The following is a 20,000-nucleotide window of genomic DNA, read 5'->3' as shown; positions in this document are numbered from 1 at the left end:
TTGGCGAAATTCACATAATTGTAATGATATTCCATGGGCTGGAATGGGCATCTCTCTCTTTGTAAACCCTATTTTCCGATGGTTTCAGCAAGCACTAACCCTGTATCAACCATCCCGGAAATGGTAAGTAAAGATAAATACTATTACTAGAAAGAGAGGATGACGAGAGAAGGCGGACCCCCAGACATGGGCCTCTTCCAATGATAGTTTTTTTTACATCTAATTTTTGCGCATGGTTCAGCTACGCAGCTACTGTATTTTTAGTGAGGCACCTGATTAGCCAGTTGTAATGACGCGATTAAATTCTAAATATGCGCGGGCTTGAGCAGCCTGTGCAAAAAGTGGCCTCCGTTGTCAGGATCACGTTCGTCGACAAATCCAAAAACTTTGATTTTGAAAACAGTGGAAATGTTTTAATCGATGTAAAGGAAAATGGTTGTGGCTTTACAAAGCAGAAATCGATCTCCCCGGCCCTTATAATCTGACCGCACGACTTTGGAAACGAGAACTAAAATAGATTTGCGAATCTAAAAATAAATTTTAAAAACCTGGGGATCCGTTCTCTTAACTAATCCTCTCTTTTTACTAGTAAAATCTGAGACCGATGAACTATGCCGTGATTGAATTTATTATTTATCCTAAATACTTCCTTTTTCGACTGTGTCAGATTCCCTGCATAATTGTTGCTACTGTTGCTGTCTTGCATTTGACATAAGCGCAGCATCTCTCTAATGTAAATTACATTGATCGTCCACTAATGCTATAATGCAAAGAAATATTTAGGCAAGCCTAACATCGGAGCCCCTCAATTATTCTCTATTTATGTTTTTGTTTTGAGACACTTTTTATAACTACATGTACACGTAGTCTGCTTACCAGAGGACCAGTCCGGCCTTCTCATTAAGCTGGCCTCTGTCACCGTTTTTCGTCACCATTATTCAGCTGGTTTTCTCATGCTCGTGCTTGGTTTTTCTCCCTCGTTGTTTGTCACGAATATTTCGCCTGTTTTCTCGTGGTCTCTATCACGTTGAGCATCGCTTACTCTTTCTTCATTGTACGACATGTTAACAAATGTACTTAGATTGTTGTTTGTCTTCAAAAATTTTGCGTGTTTTTCTAAAACGCAGTGTCAAATGCAGTACGCTTGCCAGGCAACTTCCCGCCAAAAAAAGCGGCTCCTCACCCATGCAACTTCCCGCCAAAAAAGCGCCTCCTCACCAATGCAACTTCCCGCCGAAAAAAACGCGGCTTCCAGCAGTGCGACATTTCACATATTGGCATTTCGTCGTTTTTAGTGTCGTCACGCAACCTGGGAGACTAAGTTGATCCAACTAAATTTTCTATTATAATAATTGTTACTGTATCTTTTCCTTAAAAAAAGAACCCCTTTAAATTTCACCTGCAGAGTTTGCATCAACCCTCTGTTCTTCTTCTTTTGATCTGTGAAAGATATTATTATAACACAAATTGTTCATGTAGCCTGCACGATTTTTCAAAAATAAAGCAAGTCATAAAAATTGCCAACGCTGAAGGTAAATTGTATTCTAAAATGACAATAACTTACCATAACTAAGTTGCTTTATTTTGTCTAAAGAGGTTTGGACTTCCAACAACGCCTGGTGTGAAAAAAAAGTTGTCATTGTAAATACGCACACTTCTTTATGCACAATAGAATACTGGGTAAGTTCTCACCTCATTTTCCACAAGAATTTCTGAGCTTAGCTTGTTCTGTTTTTCACAAAGTTTAGCAAAGGAACTGTAAGCAAAGTTTAAGGAAATAACATCAATCATTAACCTGGCAATTACCATTAGTGTAATACTGTGACCAAACTTTATACTTTGGGGAAAAAAGCTGCCAATGTATTAAGCAAGGCACCGCGAACCAAGGATTTGTAAAAGAAAGCATTGAAAACGTTTGTTTTCCTTTAAAAAGGCTGTCATTGAGGGGGCAGGGGCCAGAGATTATTTCTTATGCTCCCTATCTGCAAAACTACACAACCAATACACATTCATTTCTTATTGGTCCATTGGGTGTCTTTGAGATGCTTCAGCATCCAATTGGCAACTGATCCAGACTGACTCTTTAGCTTTAACTACTGTACCTTCATAGAATAAAAAGACAACATACCGGTAAGAACATATAAAAAATAATGTTCGATACTATACACTTACTTCATTTCTTCAATTTGCTTTTCCGTAGGTGACTCGGATACAACATCAGGGAATAACTTTTTAATAAGCTGGTCACCAGACAGAAGCCTGCAAACATCACAGTACAAGGATGATTATGTTGATGATAATGGTTAGTGCTACTAAGTGGCTTCCAAACTTCATTATCTCAAGAAGCTACAGTTACTTGAACCAGTTCCTTCCTATTCCCCAAACATTCTGCTTGCATGTCTATTACACAAAAGACAATCACTATTAAAACCATGAACCAACACAACATACCACTTAAACCCTCTTTTTGTTCCCAACTTGCACATCTCTAAAAAGATGTGGGGAGAAAGTGCAGCGCATGGTTTTCCAATCTTAATTTTAAAAGGCTATTGTCATTAGCCATCCATCTCCATTGCAGAGAACACAAGCAAATGGCTAGGTGAAAGTCTACAGTACAAACCTTTTCAAGACAAGCTTCTTGTAGGATCGTGCCGTAGATAAGGAGTATAGTTGATCTTGCAGCTTGGATATCCTACAACAAAACGATGCCTGACCAATACCGTAAACAATGATCAACAACAACAACAATGGTGCTAGGCAACCAGAAAAAGGGGTCTGTGACTGTTAGTCTCAACTGTTACATTATAAAGCCCTAGGGAGTAGGGTTGGCACAGGGGTAAGGACAGTCATCTTTTACAAAGGTGTCCCAGGTTTGATCCTCTGACTTTTGACTTTGTTGGTGCTCTACCCTTCACTGAGTATTCCAGGTCTCCCCTTCGATCAAAAAGCAACATTTGAATTGATTGCTACATTGACCTGTGTCAATTCAATTTTAGGTGATTTACAGTGTCCTGAATTGAGGCAGTGTGGCCCGGTCATTGGGGCGCTTGCCTTGTAGTAGTAGTAGTAGTAGTAGTAGTAGTAGTAGTAGTAGTAGTAGTAGTAGTAGTAGTAGTAGTAGTAGTAGTAGTGGTGGTGGTGGTGGTGGTGGTGGTGGTGGTGGTGGTATTAAAAAATAACATAAGTCATATAGTAACTCACAAATAGGACCCTATGTAAAAAATAACTACAGATTTCAAACCTGTCATAAAGATCTGACTGTGATGAGTTGTTCAAGGAGGTCTGTAGGTCCTCATGCTGCTGGAGGCGTCCTGTAAATAGTTATAACAACCGCTTACCAGCAGGGTTTGATTCTCATACTGTAAGTACAGAACATGTAGGATTTTGCACAATAAATCCACAAGAAAGCTAGGGCTGGGACTGCAGCTAAATGATTGGAGCCACTCGAAATCTGGCACACTCCACAAACAGGATCACCAGCTTTGTAGCCTTCCAGTAAAATCATTATGTGATTGGGAAAATGGTGAATGTTAGACAACCAGTTAAAAAATATACAAATAAGACTAGTACTGGACATTAACCTGAAACTTAGCAAACATTTCGCCTAGGACCACTAGGCTTCTTCATGAACGATTGTTGGTGCAGGCCGAGATGCATGATGGGACACCACGCAAAACAGTGTCCCACGAGTGAAATCTCTACACTTTGGTATTCTATTTTTCCAACCCACATAAAACAATGTGCTTGGGCCCCTCCTCAACAGAACATTCCTTAAAAGTAGACCACCAAAGACTCAAGCAGGCTCTAGACCTGATTTGTTAACTTGACTTTTGAGCTGGTGCATGCATGTGTCACTCGACCTGACCTTAGCACTTTATTACAGAGAATTAATTTACCGCCATTTGACTGAAACTACAAAATTTAGAGTAGGCCTCATGGTGAGTCACGGCCTAGCCCTGGTCTTGTAGTCACACACCTGCTAAATTCGGTAATTGTAACAAGCAAGCTCTTGAGGAGGAGGGCAAAGGGGCGGGATATTTGAGCTTGACTGGGACAATACCATAACACTCATTGACTCTTTGGGGAAACTTGGCAGAAAATAAATTGTTTGAATAGAATTAATCATACTATAGTGTTATATGTACTGTAACAGTCATTCTGGAATGCTTTTAGACATTAAAGGGGCAATGTCATGTTATTTAACAGTGTTTAGGGGAAATCTTTAGTTAATCACGAGTTAAAAACTCAAAAATGTTAATGTGGAATTCCTTTACTGATAAAAGAGGCCCTGCCAGGGAGGGAGGGGTCCTGTGTCGCTCTCGGAAATCAAAATAAAATTATTTGTCCTTGTTGTAAGGGCAATTGTATTTTACTCGGTATGATTACCCAATTGCGGGGACAGCTATTCTTAGAGTTATTTTCATAGAGTTATGTTGTAGAGTTAGAGTTAAGTTACCAAAATCCTGAATGCAAGATTTTGGAAGCCAACATTCATAAAAGCTAAACTTTTGTTTAGGCCTAATTAGGCCTAAGGTTAGCTTTTATGCATGTATAGGATACTTTTTGTATTTCTGTATTTCTAAATTCAGGATTTTGGAAACTTAACTCTGACTCTACGACATAACTCTATGAAAATAACCCTACTGCTAGTCAACCTCCCCAATTGCAATTCATTTCAATGAATCTTGTCTATTTGTATCCATCCATGCTTCTCTGTCTTTTGCTGTATTACTTTTATATTGTTCTAAACAGTTTTAAGTGGTTGTTGCAATTATATTTCATTCTACTTTTTGAGCATTTTGGGTGTCATGAAATTACATCATTTTGCGTGATATAAAACGTATGGATTGCATTGGTTAATTACCGATCAAATTCAAAGATGACACGATCCTAGCTATTATTCGAGCCACCATAGTATCTTCTGCGAATTACTTTGGCATTTCTTCGCCATCAAGGTACAATCATCGACGCAAGCGTACCGTTTGAAACAGAAGAACACGTTGCATTTAACTTACTAGCGAGTAGTTCAGATTCATGGCTTATCTTCTGTTGCAGAAGCCATTCCTTTCGCTGTTTTAGTTCCAACAGCGACTGCCTATTTTTCTCTTCATCTTCAATTGGAATTTCTTCTATATCTTCATCGCTTTCAGTTGCATTTATGTCTTTCAAATTGAAACTTCCAGGTGCAGCAGGATGAGTGTTTTCCAGAAATTCTTCGTCATGCGAATTTGCCGCCATTTTTGTTGAAAGATATTGTTTCGTTTCCAGATTCCCGCAATAATATATTTGTTTTCCATTTGTACAAAGAGGAGAGGGAGGGGTAGAGGAAATAGTGACCAAATTCTTCTTTTCCTCGACACAATGCTACTTCCTTTTAATAGAGATCTTGAAATTAACTCATTTTATACCTTAAATTTCATATTTGGCTGTAAAAAAAACTTTGTAAAAGACACAAAAACAAGACATTATCAATCATTATGCACCCCACCCTACTTGTGTGTTTTTCCGCAGTCTCCATGGATTTAAGATGGCGTCGTTGAGTGAGCAAAATAAAGTGAGAGAACTGTTTGATACTATGACCTTAGGAGTCGTTCGATCTCTTGGTAAGTCAAGTAATTAATAGATTTAAATATTGAGACTTCGATAAAAATACAGAGGTTCGTTTTTTTGGAAGGAATTGGAGAAATTAATAGTATCGTAGCGATGATGGCTCAAGTAAATTTTTTCATGCATGGTTTTCGAATTCCGACTCACTTACGGTGTATATAAACTTAATGTTTACAGCAGGCAAACGTTGTACGTTTTTTTCAGAGAAAAAACCTGGTGTCACTGATGTGCGTCTTTTGGACAGACAGCCTGCAGACAAACACATTATATTCACTTGGGAGCAGGTATTATCATTCTTGCATTGTTATTAGTTTATAATTAACTTATATTCAATTAATAATCAGGTGGCGCAATTTGTGTCAGACCCAGAATTATATCTATCCATCATTCATGAGCTGGGCAGGCCGACAGACAATCAGTCATGATCAGTCAGCTGGTCCAACAGTCATTTATAATTCATGCTGATCAGCCAGTTGATCTGAGAACTTTAGTCTGCTGCACTAGCTAGGCCATCAGATTCATTTAGCCAATGTGGAATCTGTGGCTATGTCTTTCACCACAGATACACTAAGAACTTCTGATGTTCCTGGCTTGCAGCCGCCAAAGCGATGCATGCTGGACAAAATTATATGTCGTGCACCAGGCTCTCTCTCTTTTTTTGAGAGAGAAGTACTTGGATCTCAAGAAAATTTTGCAAGAGTGCTGTGAGCATTTGATGGTCTTGTTGTCTCAGATGCATTCCTATCCTAAAGCTAAAATTGGCCTTGTTGGAGGAAATGCCAGTCATTAAGTAGTTTATCTGGATGCAACAGAGGATCTTTCTTTTAACAATGACCAACTTGCCAGCTAGGTGTACTGTAAATATTATTGTCACTTGATGACAAGCACTTTGAAGTCCTGTTCACCAATACACTGCAAAATTGAAAAACCTGATTGCCAAGAATCTTCTGGGTAACTGAAACAGATTCTACTGTGGTCATAAATTAGTCTATCTTAAGTATAAATGGTTTGGTCTGTTTATCAGCCAATCTGATTCTTTCAGTCATGCTGTCAGTCATTTGGTAGGTCAGTGATCAGTACATGTTAGTCGGTCTCTCAGAAGTCAGTATTTCAGTCAGTCATGAGAATGTTAGCCCAATGCACAATTGATTACTTAATACCCAGTCTTTAATATGAAAGTGAACATTATTGAGAACCCTTGGGTCAGTTTAGTCAGTCTGTTTTACATGGTGTAATGAATATATTATTTCTGTCTCTGATAGAAAAACATGTGCATCCTTCCGGAAGATTTGAAGAGTTTTTACCTGACAACAAACGGGCTCTTAATTCAGTGGAGTATCAAGTTTGACGGTAATGGCGAATTTTTCTTCCCTGATTATTTTGAGTGACCTAGTCTTCCCTTTAAATTCTTCAATTTCGATTTTCCAATTAATTTACAAGATAACGTGCTGATTGTACATAACTCTCTCAACATTGATCTGTCTCTTTAGGAAGTGTATTACCATTAGGAAAGATGGAACTAAATGCAGTGGCCAGTTTAATTTTGCTGTCAAAAGCAACAAACATTAGTGATGACAAACCATCTTTAGCAGACTTGGATTCAGACACAGATGAGGAAGATGAGCAGGGTACCTACTGACATTCATGCTTTTCCAAATGATGCTCATACTTGTAGTTTCTACGAACCCTATAGAGTGTTTTCACGTGACGTCACAGCGGCCATGTTGGTGTACCAGTAAACAATGGAAAGGCGGCCATGTTGGTATACCCAACTAGTCCTCCGGGAATTGAGCTCTATTATCATGTGAATGATTTATTTTGTTTTGGTGGAAAAACAAGGTTACTGATCACACAAGTGAAAACATTCTATAGTCAGTAAGCAAAAAGTTCACATGCCAGCATGTTCACATATGAATGGCATGAATGTTCACATATCAAAAATGTTCACGAGCCATTTTTTCAGCATACTCTGTCAAATAGGAGGGACGGGGGCTTTTGCCAATACGACATCAGCAGCTTGAGAACAGTTTTCCACAGTCTTCCAAGGAACCAAGCAATATTTATTATGACTTATAAAAGTGGTTTGGAGTTTAAAATGTAAGTAAGTACCAGAAGGGGAAGTTTATTCATGCGCAAAACTGTTCTGGCCTGGCTTTAAATAGGGGAACTACTTTATGACACCTACTGCAGTGAATGGCCAAGTAATTATTGGTACCAGTGATTGTCACTTGGTCACTGGACAGGTACAGTGTATATGTGTACTTAGTCTTGGTGTACTGGCAAGAAAAATGCTACTTATTAAGTTAATTAATTTAAGGTGTATTGCAGCTACTTGGAAATTTGAACTCATGCACAATGCATGGAGTAGTAGGGTAGAAAGAATGATCATGGTCTCATATTCTCAGCAGTTGCATTGGATGTGGTCGTTATTTTAACCCCATTGTCAAGCTGCCAACACCACAAGCAATATTGTCCTTTATTTGGAATAATCCAGAGTATGAAGAACTTAAAATACCTAGTTGGCTTACAGACTTTGAAATTAGCCTTGTTTTCACCCCTCAATCAGAGATTTGTTATTTCATGTTTTCGTAGGTCATGTGAAGCCTCACTTTGATACTCGCTGCAAGGTTTTTGAACTGGATCCTTGTGATAGCTTTGGAAAAGTCTGCCTCGTTTACAAAGATGTTAAAGCTGGTATTTGATTCTTGTCTTCAAATTCTTCACCACTAGTTAACTATTGCTATAATTACAACAACTTTTTTTTACGTTGTTTTCTCGACATCCTAAATAAATTTTGCATACAGTACTGGTAATTATCAGTAACCAAAAAATGCAATGTACCAATGCAAGTTCATTGGAGAAATATTTATTAATATGAATTTTATTGATAATGGTCACATATGTTAGGTTATATTATTTTTATTTGAAAATAATGCTCTTACTTTATTTTTTAGGAGTTACAACAAGTCAGCCAGAAGTCTGGTTTCTTGATCGTTCATTGGAGTGGTCTTATCTGGCCTCCAGTTTCATGGATTACTTTAGAATGATGATAGTTCACCTTGGTCTTCCTCTATGGCAATATCTGTTTACTTCGACAGGGCTTAGTCCAGAGACTAAGGTCTGTGGAATGTACTCATCATATAAATAATAAATTATTAAGTTTCAACATTCCCCTCCCTCTGGTAACCCTAAGGGAGTTTTCATTTATTTTGGTTGTTTAAATTCTCTCCTCAAAAGAAAAAAAAATAGCTGTTTTAAAATTCCCCATCATGGATCAGTTTCAGATAAATATAAAGACTTCTGCAAAATGAAATAATAGCAGGCCCTTTCAACTCAAGAAAAATGTTTGTTGGAAACTTCAGAAATTCCATGTCCATTATGGCATATTATTATATGGCTTGTGTTTGTAGCCGATATAACGCGTACTCTGATTGGCTAATTGTGACTGAATTGTAGGGCATTATTCTCCCATAATGCCCACGGGCCGATTACGGGCTTGCAAAAACAAAGCAAAAGGTAATTAAAGAGCCATATAATAAACCACTTACTATCCGAGCTATTGTAGCTCAAGCCATACTGGGGAATATTGGTCCTCGGTCGTTTTTGTACGGACCTTGCACTGCCACGATCTCGGGCCAATATTCCCCAGTACTGCCCTTGCGCTCGGTTAGTGAGAAGTTATTATGGCACTGCACTTTTCATTATGAACAAAGTCAACTCAAGAAACCAGTCATTTGCATACGTTTTGCACTGTTGTTGTTAGCATGCTTCCTAGGTAAATTTAAAAGCACCTTGTACTTCCTTGTGCTTAACGTTTGAAGGAGGGGCGGGCGGTCAACTTGCAGGGTTGTTATGGAGTGAGTAATCACAGAGTTGGGTGCCTCGGATTCATGCTGCTTGAGAGCTGATGGCTGGGTATACCAGGCACGAGAACATTCTCTTTCTAGGAGGTGTGTGCCAATGGTGCACAGACGACGCAGCCAACCACCACTGAGTGATACAGTGGTTATTAGCATTTCAAACAAGTCATAACAAACTCATTCTTTCTTTGAATACTTATTATAGCCTTTCCCTTGCTTTGCATTCCATAAATCACTAAATCATGTCAAGGGATACCAGTAATTACAACTGAATCTCTCCTTATAGCAATGGTTCAACCTGTATGCTCCAACACGTCTTGCTATTGACACAGCGAACATGGATCCAGATGGTCATCAAAAACCGAACTCAACAGAAGGAAATCAACATGTTTTAAATCTTCCTTTGAATGCTCTTGACATAAACAGGCTCTTCAAAGGCAAAACTGATAAAGGAAAGAGTAAACAGTCTCAGACAAAGAAGCCACCAATGGCAAAGACCCAAACTTCAAACCAAAGTCGCAGTGGTCAGCCTGGCAGGCAAAATCAAAGATGAATGTATGGCATGCTGCAATTTATTTTGCCCGGACTGCTAACTGGAACCTGGAGTTCAAAATCTAATTGTTATCCATCCTTCTGAAACTTGCATTCAAGCAGCCTCGTTCTCAGTAACAATGCTTTTTAAGACTGTGAATTAAGAAAAAAAGAGTATTACATGTGAATAGTACTTATGTATTATAAATTATTTATTTGATATCTTTAAGTGTTTTTCATGGATGAACAGTGTAATGTTATTCATAAAAAGATCAATCTACTAACAAAATTATTTTGATGTTGATCTTTTTTGTCTTATTTTTGATGTTTTGATCTTCACTTCCCTTTAGTTTAGGTTAGCTTTTAAATGGAACCCCCACTCCAATAAAAAGAAAACTTTAAGCTACAGGAAAGGAAGTATATACAATTTGTTTCATTTCTTTTTTTTTTTTTTGGTTTTCACATTTCACAGGCACGACCGGAGAAACAGTGGATCAAAACTCTAGACTACATGTATAATTAAGAAGTCCTACAAACGTAAAAAAATGACCAAAAAGCCAGTGTCTGTTGCATTTTATTAAATATATGTGCAAAGCAGTGAAGAATAAAATATAACTTTACAACAAGACCGAAAGGAATATTCACAAAATTATCTCCTTAAAGTACCAATTCAAGTAAGTACATAAAACGTGACTCCAACGTTTCACTACTGGATGGCTATTAGAAGCACACTTAAAGCTTGGATAAACACAACTTTAGTAACACAACACGATGCTAAAAACAAATTGCGATTTTGAGACGGCAATACCACATTATATTGACGGCTAGTTGGGAGAAAATATATTCCGCCGTCAATATAATGTGGTATTGCCGTCTCAAAATCGCAATTTGTTTTGTATCGCGATGCATCATTTGTAAGGATAAACAACATCGTCGCTCTTTGGAGGTTGGGTGCCCGAAACATCCTGGAGCCTCCACTATTGGCAGCCAGCTCCAAGATGGAGACTGCACCGATGGCTGGCAAAACCTGACAACCCAGCCATGAGCCCCCACGCCCCCGAGAAAAAAACAGGCACCCGTCACACTGATACACAGTGGAAAGCAGAGGGTGGGGAGGGAGGGAACAAAAACCGCTAAACGCTCCACACACAACGCTCCCACTTCCCGCCACACTGATAAGTAAGCGCTACAGCCCAAAGCACGAGGAATTCCACGCATGCGCAAGTATACTAAAACCACTGACCAATTGGCTGCAGCCGCTCCTAGTTGTTTACTTGGTTAAACTGTTTAACCTCGTTAAATAAAACTGTAAACTAATCAACCCGCGCCTGATCGAAATTTCAATTCTTTCTACCTGCAAAACGTATTTGTTTGCGTACGCGTACGTCAGCAACCCAATTCAGTGCAACGACGTCAATTTCAACATTAGAACCAATCACAGGCCGCAAAAGTGAGACGGCAATACCACGAAATATTGACGGCTCGCGCATAGGCAAAACTATAAGAAGATCGCGATACTATACAACATTGCTGATCTCTCTCTTAGATACCCATAACACCGGTCGTTACATAGGTCGTTACATAGGTCCGTCTGTTCCCAATCTTTATCCCTCATACTTTCATCACGCAATTATTACTCTGGTCGTAACTCCGGTAGTTTTGTCCTAATCTCCTTCCCAAACATCGGAGATGTGGGTGTGGCACCAGTGGAGACTTTTTGGTGTTGACCAGTATGACAAAAGAAATTTCGGTAGTTCACCAATCCATCTTTTTCCTTCCGCGGCTGCAATCTTCATGAACTTCAACAGTGTCCTGTTCCGTCTTTCCACCTCTCCATTCACTTGTGGCCAGAGAGGTGTGACTTTCGATGTTCAATTCCGCATTCCTGTAGAAATCCTTCATATTCTCCACTCACGAACTGTGCACCGTTATCAGTCTTTAAGGTGTAGGGAAATCCAAATCGGGCGAAAATGTCCATCAGCGTAGCAATGATCCTGGGTGTAGTAGTTGACTTCATGACTACCACCTCGAAGAAACGACTATAGTTATCAACAACCACTAACAAATTCTCCCCACTGGGCATTGGTCCCATCAGGTCGGCTGCCACATCCTGCCACGATCCCGTGGGTGGCTCCGTCCTCTGCATTGGTTCGGGTGGTGAATACTGTCCCATGACTTGACAGCCATGATAACCTCGGCACATTCGCTCCACATCTCCATTTTTGGGCACCACGCTTTTGTCTTAAATCTACTCTTCGTTTTCACCACACCCTGGTGTCCTTCATGACCCAACTCCAAAACCACCTTTCGTAAACTTTGCGGTATCACAATTCCATCTCCACGTAACACCAACTTGTTAATGATACAGAGTTCATTCTTGACACACGTATATTTTGGCATAGAACACTGAGGCCAGTCTCCAGTGTGGACGTAGTGGCGCACACTAGCCAGTTCCGGGTCGTCTGCAGACTCTCTCGATCTCCCTTGGACTTAAGCCAATCTCACAGCTCGGGTCTTTGGGATCATTCTGATTCAATATGGACAGCGCATCTGCCAGGTTGGTTTTGCCGGGTCGGTAAACTACTCGGTAGTTGTGGCACTGCAAACGGAGAACCCATCGCTCGATTCTTGCCGATGGTTTAGATCTACTTCTAAAAATGCACTCGAGAGGTTTGTGGTCCGTTTCTAATTGGAAGTCACGCCCATACACATACAAGTTGAACCGTTCCAATACCCATATATACTAGGGCGAGGGCTTCTTTTTCTGTCTGAGCGTACCGTCTTTCGACCTCAGTAAGGTTACGCGAGGCACACGACACAGCTCTCCATTCCCCTTCTTGAAACTGGAGTAACACTGCTCCCAGACCGTCTGGTCCTGCGTCTGCCACTCTCCTTGTCATGCATTCCCCTTTGAAATAAGCCAGTGCTTTCCCTGATGTCATGAGACTTTTGAGCTCTTTGAATGCCTTTTGTTGCTCGAGACCCCAAATGAAGGCTTGACCTTTGCGCGGCAGCTTCCGTACAGGTTCAGCAACTTGTGAAAAGTTCGGGATGAACTTTGATGAATACTGGACTAGCTGTACAAATAAGCGCACTTCTGAGGCATTCTTTGAGGGTTGCGCATTCACGACTGCCCCAATCTTCTCTTCACTTGGCGAAACTCCATCGCGACTTAGGTCATGTCCGAAAAATGTCAATTTGTGTAATCTGAATTGACACTTGGCTCCATTTAAGGTCAAACCCCTCTAACGCAGGCACTGTAAAACTGCATGTAGATTCTTATCATGCTCTCCGGCATCTTTCCCATGAGCAATTAGGTCATCAGCTATGTTTGCCACTCCCTTGCAACCACCTATAACATCGGATATAATCCTCCGGTACTTCTCGGGGGCTGAAGAGACACCGAACATAAGCCGCTTGTACATATACAGCCCTCGGTGGGTGACAAATGTGGTGATTTCTCGACTCCTCTTCTAATTCGACTTGGTGGAACCCCCACTTGAGGTCAAGTTCACTAAAGACCGTTGACCCATTAAGATCGTTGGTATCGGATGACATTCGCAAATGATCGCTTCGTTTGCCCTTCTCATATCTACGCAAACTTGTATGTCACCGTCCAGTTTTGGGGCTACCACGAGTGGTGATATCCACGACGTTGGTGTGTCTGGCACTTCTTCTATGATGTCCTTGCTAAGGAGATCATCCAATTTGAGATCGAGTCGACGTACTTGTTGAGCTACAGGTTTAACTTCTTTGTTAATGTGTAGCTTGAGGCGATAATCTTTTAGCTTTCCAACCCCATTGACTATGTCAGCATAGCTATCCCGGATGTCCTGGTCACACCCCTCTTCCACTATGAAACAAATATGAGGAAGGTAACTCCTCTGGTCCTACCCCAGCAAAGGTCTTCCTGTTCCCTTGATGACCGTGAACTCATCTACACACTCTGCTCCATTATCTTCACATACCACCTCTGCCACAAATGTTCCTGCGACCTCGAGCGGTTCCTTCTGTCCGTACGCAAATAACGTCTTATCCGACACTTCGGATTCGCATTCGATCCGGTTCTGTTTCATATTATTCCAAGTGTTGTAGTCAGGCAGGTTACATGATGCCCCAGAGTCAATAAGTACACTGTCTTACACTACTCCTCCCACCTTGAGTGTAATTTCTCCAACTCTCAGCCCCCCTCAAACAGTAAATGCATAACCATCTCCTTCTCCAGAGACCCCTTCTGCTACTAGATAGGTTTTCTTCTTATTTTCTGGAACGGTCCCTTTCTGGCTACTTCACGATAGTTTCTTGTTTCCACAACAGACCGCAAAATGTCCACGAGCTCCGCACTTTCCACACTCTTTATTGTTAGCTGGGCAACACGAATCCCTAGCGAAATGGCCTGCTTTGGGTTGTTCGGCCCCAAGCCCTCGCGATTTGATGTTTGGCCCTCCTTTCTTAGGGTCACGCCCTCTTCCCTTCGTTTGGAACTTTTGCTGTTTTAACAGAATTAACTTGATCTCTGCTACTAACCGGTGACTTTCTCATCGACTCCATCTGCCCGTCTACAGCTTCATGAGATCTTGCAATGACTTTTAAGTCTTTTAAAGTAGTATTTGTTTTCTCCAGAAACTTTCGTCTGCGCCTGCCGTCTCGGCATTTCTCGATCAGTTGGTCCCAAATCGTCTCATCCACGTTCGCAAATTCACATGTAACCGCCTTCTGCCTAAGCCTGCAAACAAACTGGTCTACTTTCTAATGTAAACAAAATATTAGTTTCTAAAGAAACTGTGGTACTGCCCCGGCGGGAGATTGAGACAGAAATTGATTTTAAATTTTGATAAAATCAATTTCTACTTTCTCATGTGCTTGCTGCTCCATTTGCCTGAAAACATGGCGTTCAAAAGACACGTTTACTTTCGGTACAAAATAGCTATCCAATAGCTCCACAACATCTTTGTAATCTCTTAATTGTTCCTCTGGACCGGCAAGCGTGTAATACAAATCCTGAACTTCTTGTCCTGCGGTGTGCAACAAGAGAGCAACCTTCTGATGATCTTCCACAATCCTTTGGGTGGTTGATTTCTGGCCAGCAAGAATTTTTTTTTCTAGCAATCTGGTGAGCAGGATATTTTTTTCCCTTTTTTTCCCATAAGCTTTCTGTTAAATTTATTCTGCCTGTAATTTTTTTCTTCCGACAAGCGCTTGCAGGAATTTTTTTTTCAAAATCACCCACCCCCTCCCCCAAAAGTTAAATGGTCGGCCCCTTAGATACCTATAACTCCGCGCGTTACATGGCCCTGGGCTTATATCCGGATGGGCTTATAAGCGGACGAAAAAGAACGTTTCGAAATGAGCAACAGCACTGTTGATCGACGTATGATTTAAATTTATTACTCTTACAATTGAAGCCTTAAAAAGGCAGCAATAAATCGAATTCAGTTAAATTTCAAAACAAAGTCAAAACTTAAATAACACGAACGTAACTGGAACCCAACAAAACGGAAGTTCAGAGCTCATCCCCGCCGTCATTTGTTAAAGTTTTAATGTCTAGTTCACTGCAGAGAAGCTTTTCGTACTTATTTGTCACGTTGAAGGTATTTATTTGTTGAAGTAATCGTGTTCTCTGAGAGTGCTTAATATTTATTTAATAAAACAAGAAAAACTGGAGGGGGGCTTATAACCGGAAGGGCTTATAATCGGATGTATTTTTTTGTTTGCATGTAGGTGGGCCGATAACCGGGGGGGCTTATAAGCGGCAGTTTACGGTATACAAATACATTTAGTACTAAATACAATATGAGCGACCGTATTGTATCGGATATACAATGTCGAGCTGAAGGAGAGACATTTCATATCCGATACAATACGGGCGCGAATATTGTATTGTGCTAATGAAATGTCAGCATTTAAGTGTTAATGTACACTAGGTATTTTTGGTGATTCAAGACACTTTAACCGTGAAAATTGAAAGAAACATTTATGTAAATGAAGAGAAAGCTGTATCAGAAATACAGATATTGATTAATAAAACATTTCTTTTGTTTTCCCATCATAAATTATTAATGAGTTTTATAATTATTATTAAAAATGTCGGGATACAGGTAGCTGCGGTCTGGGTGATAAAATTATTGACATTCGACCATACCAAGAAAGTGAACAATGGGTGACTGTTATCTAGAAATATGTACTGAAATATCCACAAATTAATTTTAATTGTTATTACTGGAGAAGATTAAATTATTCCATCCACTGTTATTCATCTGAAGCATAAGATGAATCTGTCGATGTTGATGTAGTTGTGCTTTCTTCTGAGTCTCTGCGGTGAGCAAAAAGTGCAGAAATCTTTTTTCTTGATTTTCTTTGAGCTTGTTGCCTGGGACTTTTCCTGACGAAGAATACAAAGCATTATCACTTTTAGGGAAAAGTAACTTTTCTGTTTGTGTCAGCCTGCATGGCTTTTGACCTTTTGAACTCCAAAATTAATGGTCCTGTGAGTGGCAGATTTCCGACTCATTTCTCAATCCCACAAGAACATGCAGACCAGCCAACTAGATACAGGGTTAATAAGTATTATAATTGTGCACAACACAGCTAAGTAACCAAGGCCTTGATATTTTTGGCACAGCATGCAAGTGAGACTTGCAACTCAGCTTTCTCATTAATACTCTCAAAAAGAGAAAGTTAATATTACACTAAATGTTATAGGATTATCACTAAATATCACTGGCGTTCTCCTGCAAATACATGTATCTGTTACAGCCCAAATGCTAAGCCAGCAAAAATTAAAGGTGCAAAACGATAAACTATGAACATGCATACATTAGTAACACACTCATGACAGAGGAATGCAGGGATAGAAGTCTAACAAAAAGACTTCCCTTTGACTCAGCAATGATGTCATCAATACCCTCACTAGTGAGGGTATGGAAAATATGCCACTCAGGTCCCGGATGTAGTTTCGTATGAATTTTATGAGTGGTTTATTTTCCAGTAAAACACTCCTGTCTATAATTATGACCAGAAGGGCCATCATTGTGTAATTATGAAAAGATCATCATTACCTTATGCGCCAAGTAATGTCTTCATTCCCAGATGACTCATATGAACTGCTGTCAACATCAGGTGAACTTTCTGATAGTTCACTTGTAGGTAAAGGTGAATCGTTCTCCCTGTCTGATAACGATGATGATGAGAGGGATGAGTTATTGTAACTTGACACCACTCCTGATTCTATTTCTGATGAACTCTCAGCTTCATCCGATGAATCCAAAGCTGGTTTTTTTTCCTCATATGGCACTATTGGGACCCTATAAGATGAAAACATTTATGATCCTTCTTTAATTCAAACACTGAGTGCTTGTTTGCAAGGACTGTAGAAACCAATTCAATTCAGTAAATTTTCTCCTGAGAATTTGCAGAGCCTGCACACCCCTCAATTTTTCTGACTTCAAACCCCACTCTTATCATCAACTTCATCCCCCCAACCCCACCACACACCAAAAATAATTCACAAACCTTTGAGGCAGAAGGCTGCAAATAGGCCTTTTTCGATATATTAAAATTCAGCTTGATAGTGAGGCAGTGAGGACAAAGGCAAAGGACAGTGGATGACATGTAAATATTTTTCACATTCATTCCGTGTTTCTATTGTTTTTGTCCTCACTGCCTTAGTCTATCAACTTGAAGGTGAATATTTGATATTTGGAAAATGGCCAGTAGGCAAGCAATTTGGGAAACTTTTTAAGGCAGACTTTCATTAATTATTAAACAACTACATGACTATATTCAACTGCTTAATCTTGCATACAAGCATAAACAGAGCGATGGAAAGACCTTTGCCTGCCAAAAACTAATTTCAGTTTAAAACCTGGGCCCACAATGGATGAAATATCTGCATTACTTTTACTCACGAGGTTTAGTGACCTGTACCAGGCAGTTACATTTATTCTTTCCGTATTCATAAGATTCACTGATAACCTCTTGCAGTTAACAAAATTTTGTTCTTCACGAACAAAATTAATATTAGACCTGAGTCATGTACGTACCATTTTTCACATTATGAACCTCCAAGACAGGGTACATGTACATAATAAAATTTGATATCGTAATATTAATATTAAGGACATTATCTCAAAGAAACAGAAACAACAACTACAGTACAGTAATAAGTAATATCATAATTTATGACAATTATTCAAGGCTGTTGCCTAACAGGAGCCCGGTAGCCTGGGGCTCCCAAAGAATAGCTCTGGGCGCCTTAATTTTTCACAGCAACACCTTTCACTTCATATGTTGGGCTCCTAAGTTCTCAGTGTTTGGCTCGGAGGGCCCCTTTAAAATTTTCTTAGGCAGCAGCCTTGTTATTACTATTTTTATTACTACTTTTACGATTACAATTATTATTACTATTTTGTTAATATTTATTGGGGTTAAATATCAACTGGGACATCGTCCTGTTTTCTTCTCCAGTTGCTAATGTTATTTTGTACGTGCAACAAATTCAATAAAGTAATCATAATCATAATTATCATAATGATAATAATAATATTATTAGTAATCAAAAAGCACCTTAGAGTACTTTTTGCAATGACCATTAAAATTTGATCTTTTGTCATTTTGTTCTTCTTTACAGGGGTTGTTTTCTGACCATTCTTTGCTGCAGTCCTTGTTTTCTAATAAAAAGAAAGAATCCAAATTGATGAGCACTCTCTAAAATCCTCTACATCCACTCAACGATTTTACTCGTCAATGAGGTGCAACCCATTGACTCCTGAACTAATAATAATAATAATACATTTATATAACGCCTTCACTATAAACATTCGATGGCGCTGTTTACAACTGAAATTGGTTAAACCTAAAACTATGTTACAATAAAATTATCTTATCTGAAAACTAATCTAAATAATAGGTCATTTCCGAGTTCCTGTCTGCCTCCTCTTCAAAGCGAGTCTAAGTGCGAAGTTTTTCTTATGAAAATTAGTTTTCATTCATATGTAAAGTAGAACTAATGACCATCACAAAAACTTTGCACTTAGACTCGCTTTGAAGAGGAGGCAGACAATGAACTCGGAAATGGCCTATTAAAAGTATGTTGATTAGTCTAAGTAAAATGTCATTTTTTGGATATTTATATTTATATAAATGACTGTCCCTCATTGATATGCAAGTCTAAAAAACTTGATACTTGTTGTAGTAAGACATTCACTAAGAATTGTCGAAACTTGTGTGAGCCACCTTAAAAAAGCTGATAAACACTTCGTTCACGATTTCAACCCAGACAAACAAAGGCTTTGTTTTTCTCACATGTTGAAAAATTTGGCAACGAAGTAAAATAAAGTACAGCATTTGAACCTTGGATTCAATTTGCTTTTTTTCCTCCAGCAGAAACTCATCCTCCCTATCCAATAGTTTCCTTTTCCGGGTGCTCGCGCGCATTTTTGATGTCCCTTCCATTTCTGACAGATCTCTGTTGATATCACTTTTGCTGAGTCCACGCGTACGTGATCGAGATAATCTTGCTTCGTCTGTTCTGTCAAATATATCGAGAGGGGTCGTTTTGCTGCGTCTCCTGCTTGCAGTCGCCATCAAGATTTAAATAAAACGAATCTCCCAGTAGTATAGCCTGTATACAGTCGCCCACTCTCTGCAAAATACCGTTAGTAATTGTATTCCGGAATAATTTTTATTAAGTGATCTACGCTGACCAAAATTTGCGTGGCTCATATTTCTTTGGGGCTAAATAGTGTAATGCAGACTGAGGTTATAATTTAACTGTTCAAAAAGTCCAAACCCATTGGAAATGCTAACAATTAAGCCTAAATATTGTTTTAGGCCTAATTAGGCCTAAGGTTAGCATTTCTAAGAGGGGCCGTAAGGGGGTTTCGCGTGAAACGTGATCGACCGAATCCGTAATCTAAAAAAAATAAAATTCGTGAACCGTGAATGATATGATTGTCGTGATACGTGAAAAAGAGAAACAATTTTCCGATATCCGTGATAACA

The 20,000-nt window shown here is 39.5% G+C and overlaps 3 protein-coding genes across 9 annotated transcripts in view; 1 reads left to right on the top strand and 2 right to left on the bottom strand.

Moving 5' to 3' along the window:
* Positions 1-5,244, bottom strand: part of LOC137992333 (centromere protein H-like) — a 16,432-nt gene extending 11,188 nt beyond the window's left edge. For all 7 annotated transcript variants that reach the window (XR_011121675.1, XR_011121674.1, XM_068837614.1 and 4 more), the window contains exons 1-7: positions 5,016-5,244; positions 3,242-3,311; positions 2,621-2,692; positions 2,173-2,259; positions 1,693-1,756; positions 1,565-1,616; positions 1,400-1,440 (exon numbers count right to left, since the gene is read on the bottom strand). Coding sequence is in view for 5 of the 7 variants with exons in the window: in XM_068837614.1 (XP_068693715.1) it covers positions 1,400-1,440; positions 1,565-1,616; positions 1,693-1,756; positions 2,173-2,259; positions 2,621-2,692; positions 3,242-3,311; positions 5,016-5,238 (609 nt within the window). In the remaining 2 variants the exon portion in view is untranslated. The remainder of the gene's footprint in view (positions 1-1,399; positions 1,441-1,564; positions 1,617-1,692; positions 1,757-2,172; positions 2,260-2,620; positions 2,693-3,241; positions 3,312-5,015) is intronic.
* A 209-nt stretch (positions 5,245-5,453) lies between these two features.
* LOC137989169 (tubulin polyglutamylase complex subunit 2-like) lies at positions 5,454-10,619 on the top strand. Its single transcript, XM_068835028.1, has 7 exons — positions 5,454-5,603; positions 5,812-5,891; positions 6,870-6,957; positions 7,098-7,235; positions 8,200-8,301; positions 8,562-8,725; positions 9,754-10,619. The coding sequence occupies exons 1-7, from the start codon at positions 5,528-5,530 to the stop codon at positions 10,018-10,020; spliced, it is 915 nt and encodes a 304-aa protein (XP_068691129.1). The 5' UTR covers positions 5,454-5,527; the 3' UTR covers positions 10,021-10,619.
* Positions 10,620-15,134: 4,515 nt separating this feature from the next.
* Positions 15,135-19,687, bottom strand: LOC137989159 (uncharacterized protein DDB_G0286299-like). The gene is made up of 4 exons (XM_068835021.1): positions 19,350-19,687; positions 18,564-18,667; positions 17,057-17,302; positions 15,135-16,380 (listed from the first exon to the last, which is right to left on the bottom strand). Exons 1-4 carry the CDS (start codon positions 19,581-19,583, stop codon positions 16,248-16,250), a joined length of 717 nt encoding a protein of 238 aa, XP_068691122.1. The 5' UTR covers positions 19,584-19,687; the 3' UTR covers positions 15,135-16,247.
* Positions 19,688-20,000: the final 313 nt, after the last annotated feature.

Source organism: Montipora foliosa, chromosome 2 (genome assembly GCF_036669935.1).
Source record: "Montipora foliosa isolate CH-2021 chromosome 2, ASM3666993v2, whole genome shotgun sequence".
NCBI lineage: Eukaryota > Metazoa > Cnidaria > Anthozoa > Scleractinia > Acroporidae > Montipora > Montipora foliosa.
This window is presented reverse-complemented; position numbering and strand designations above follow the sequence as displayed.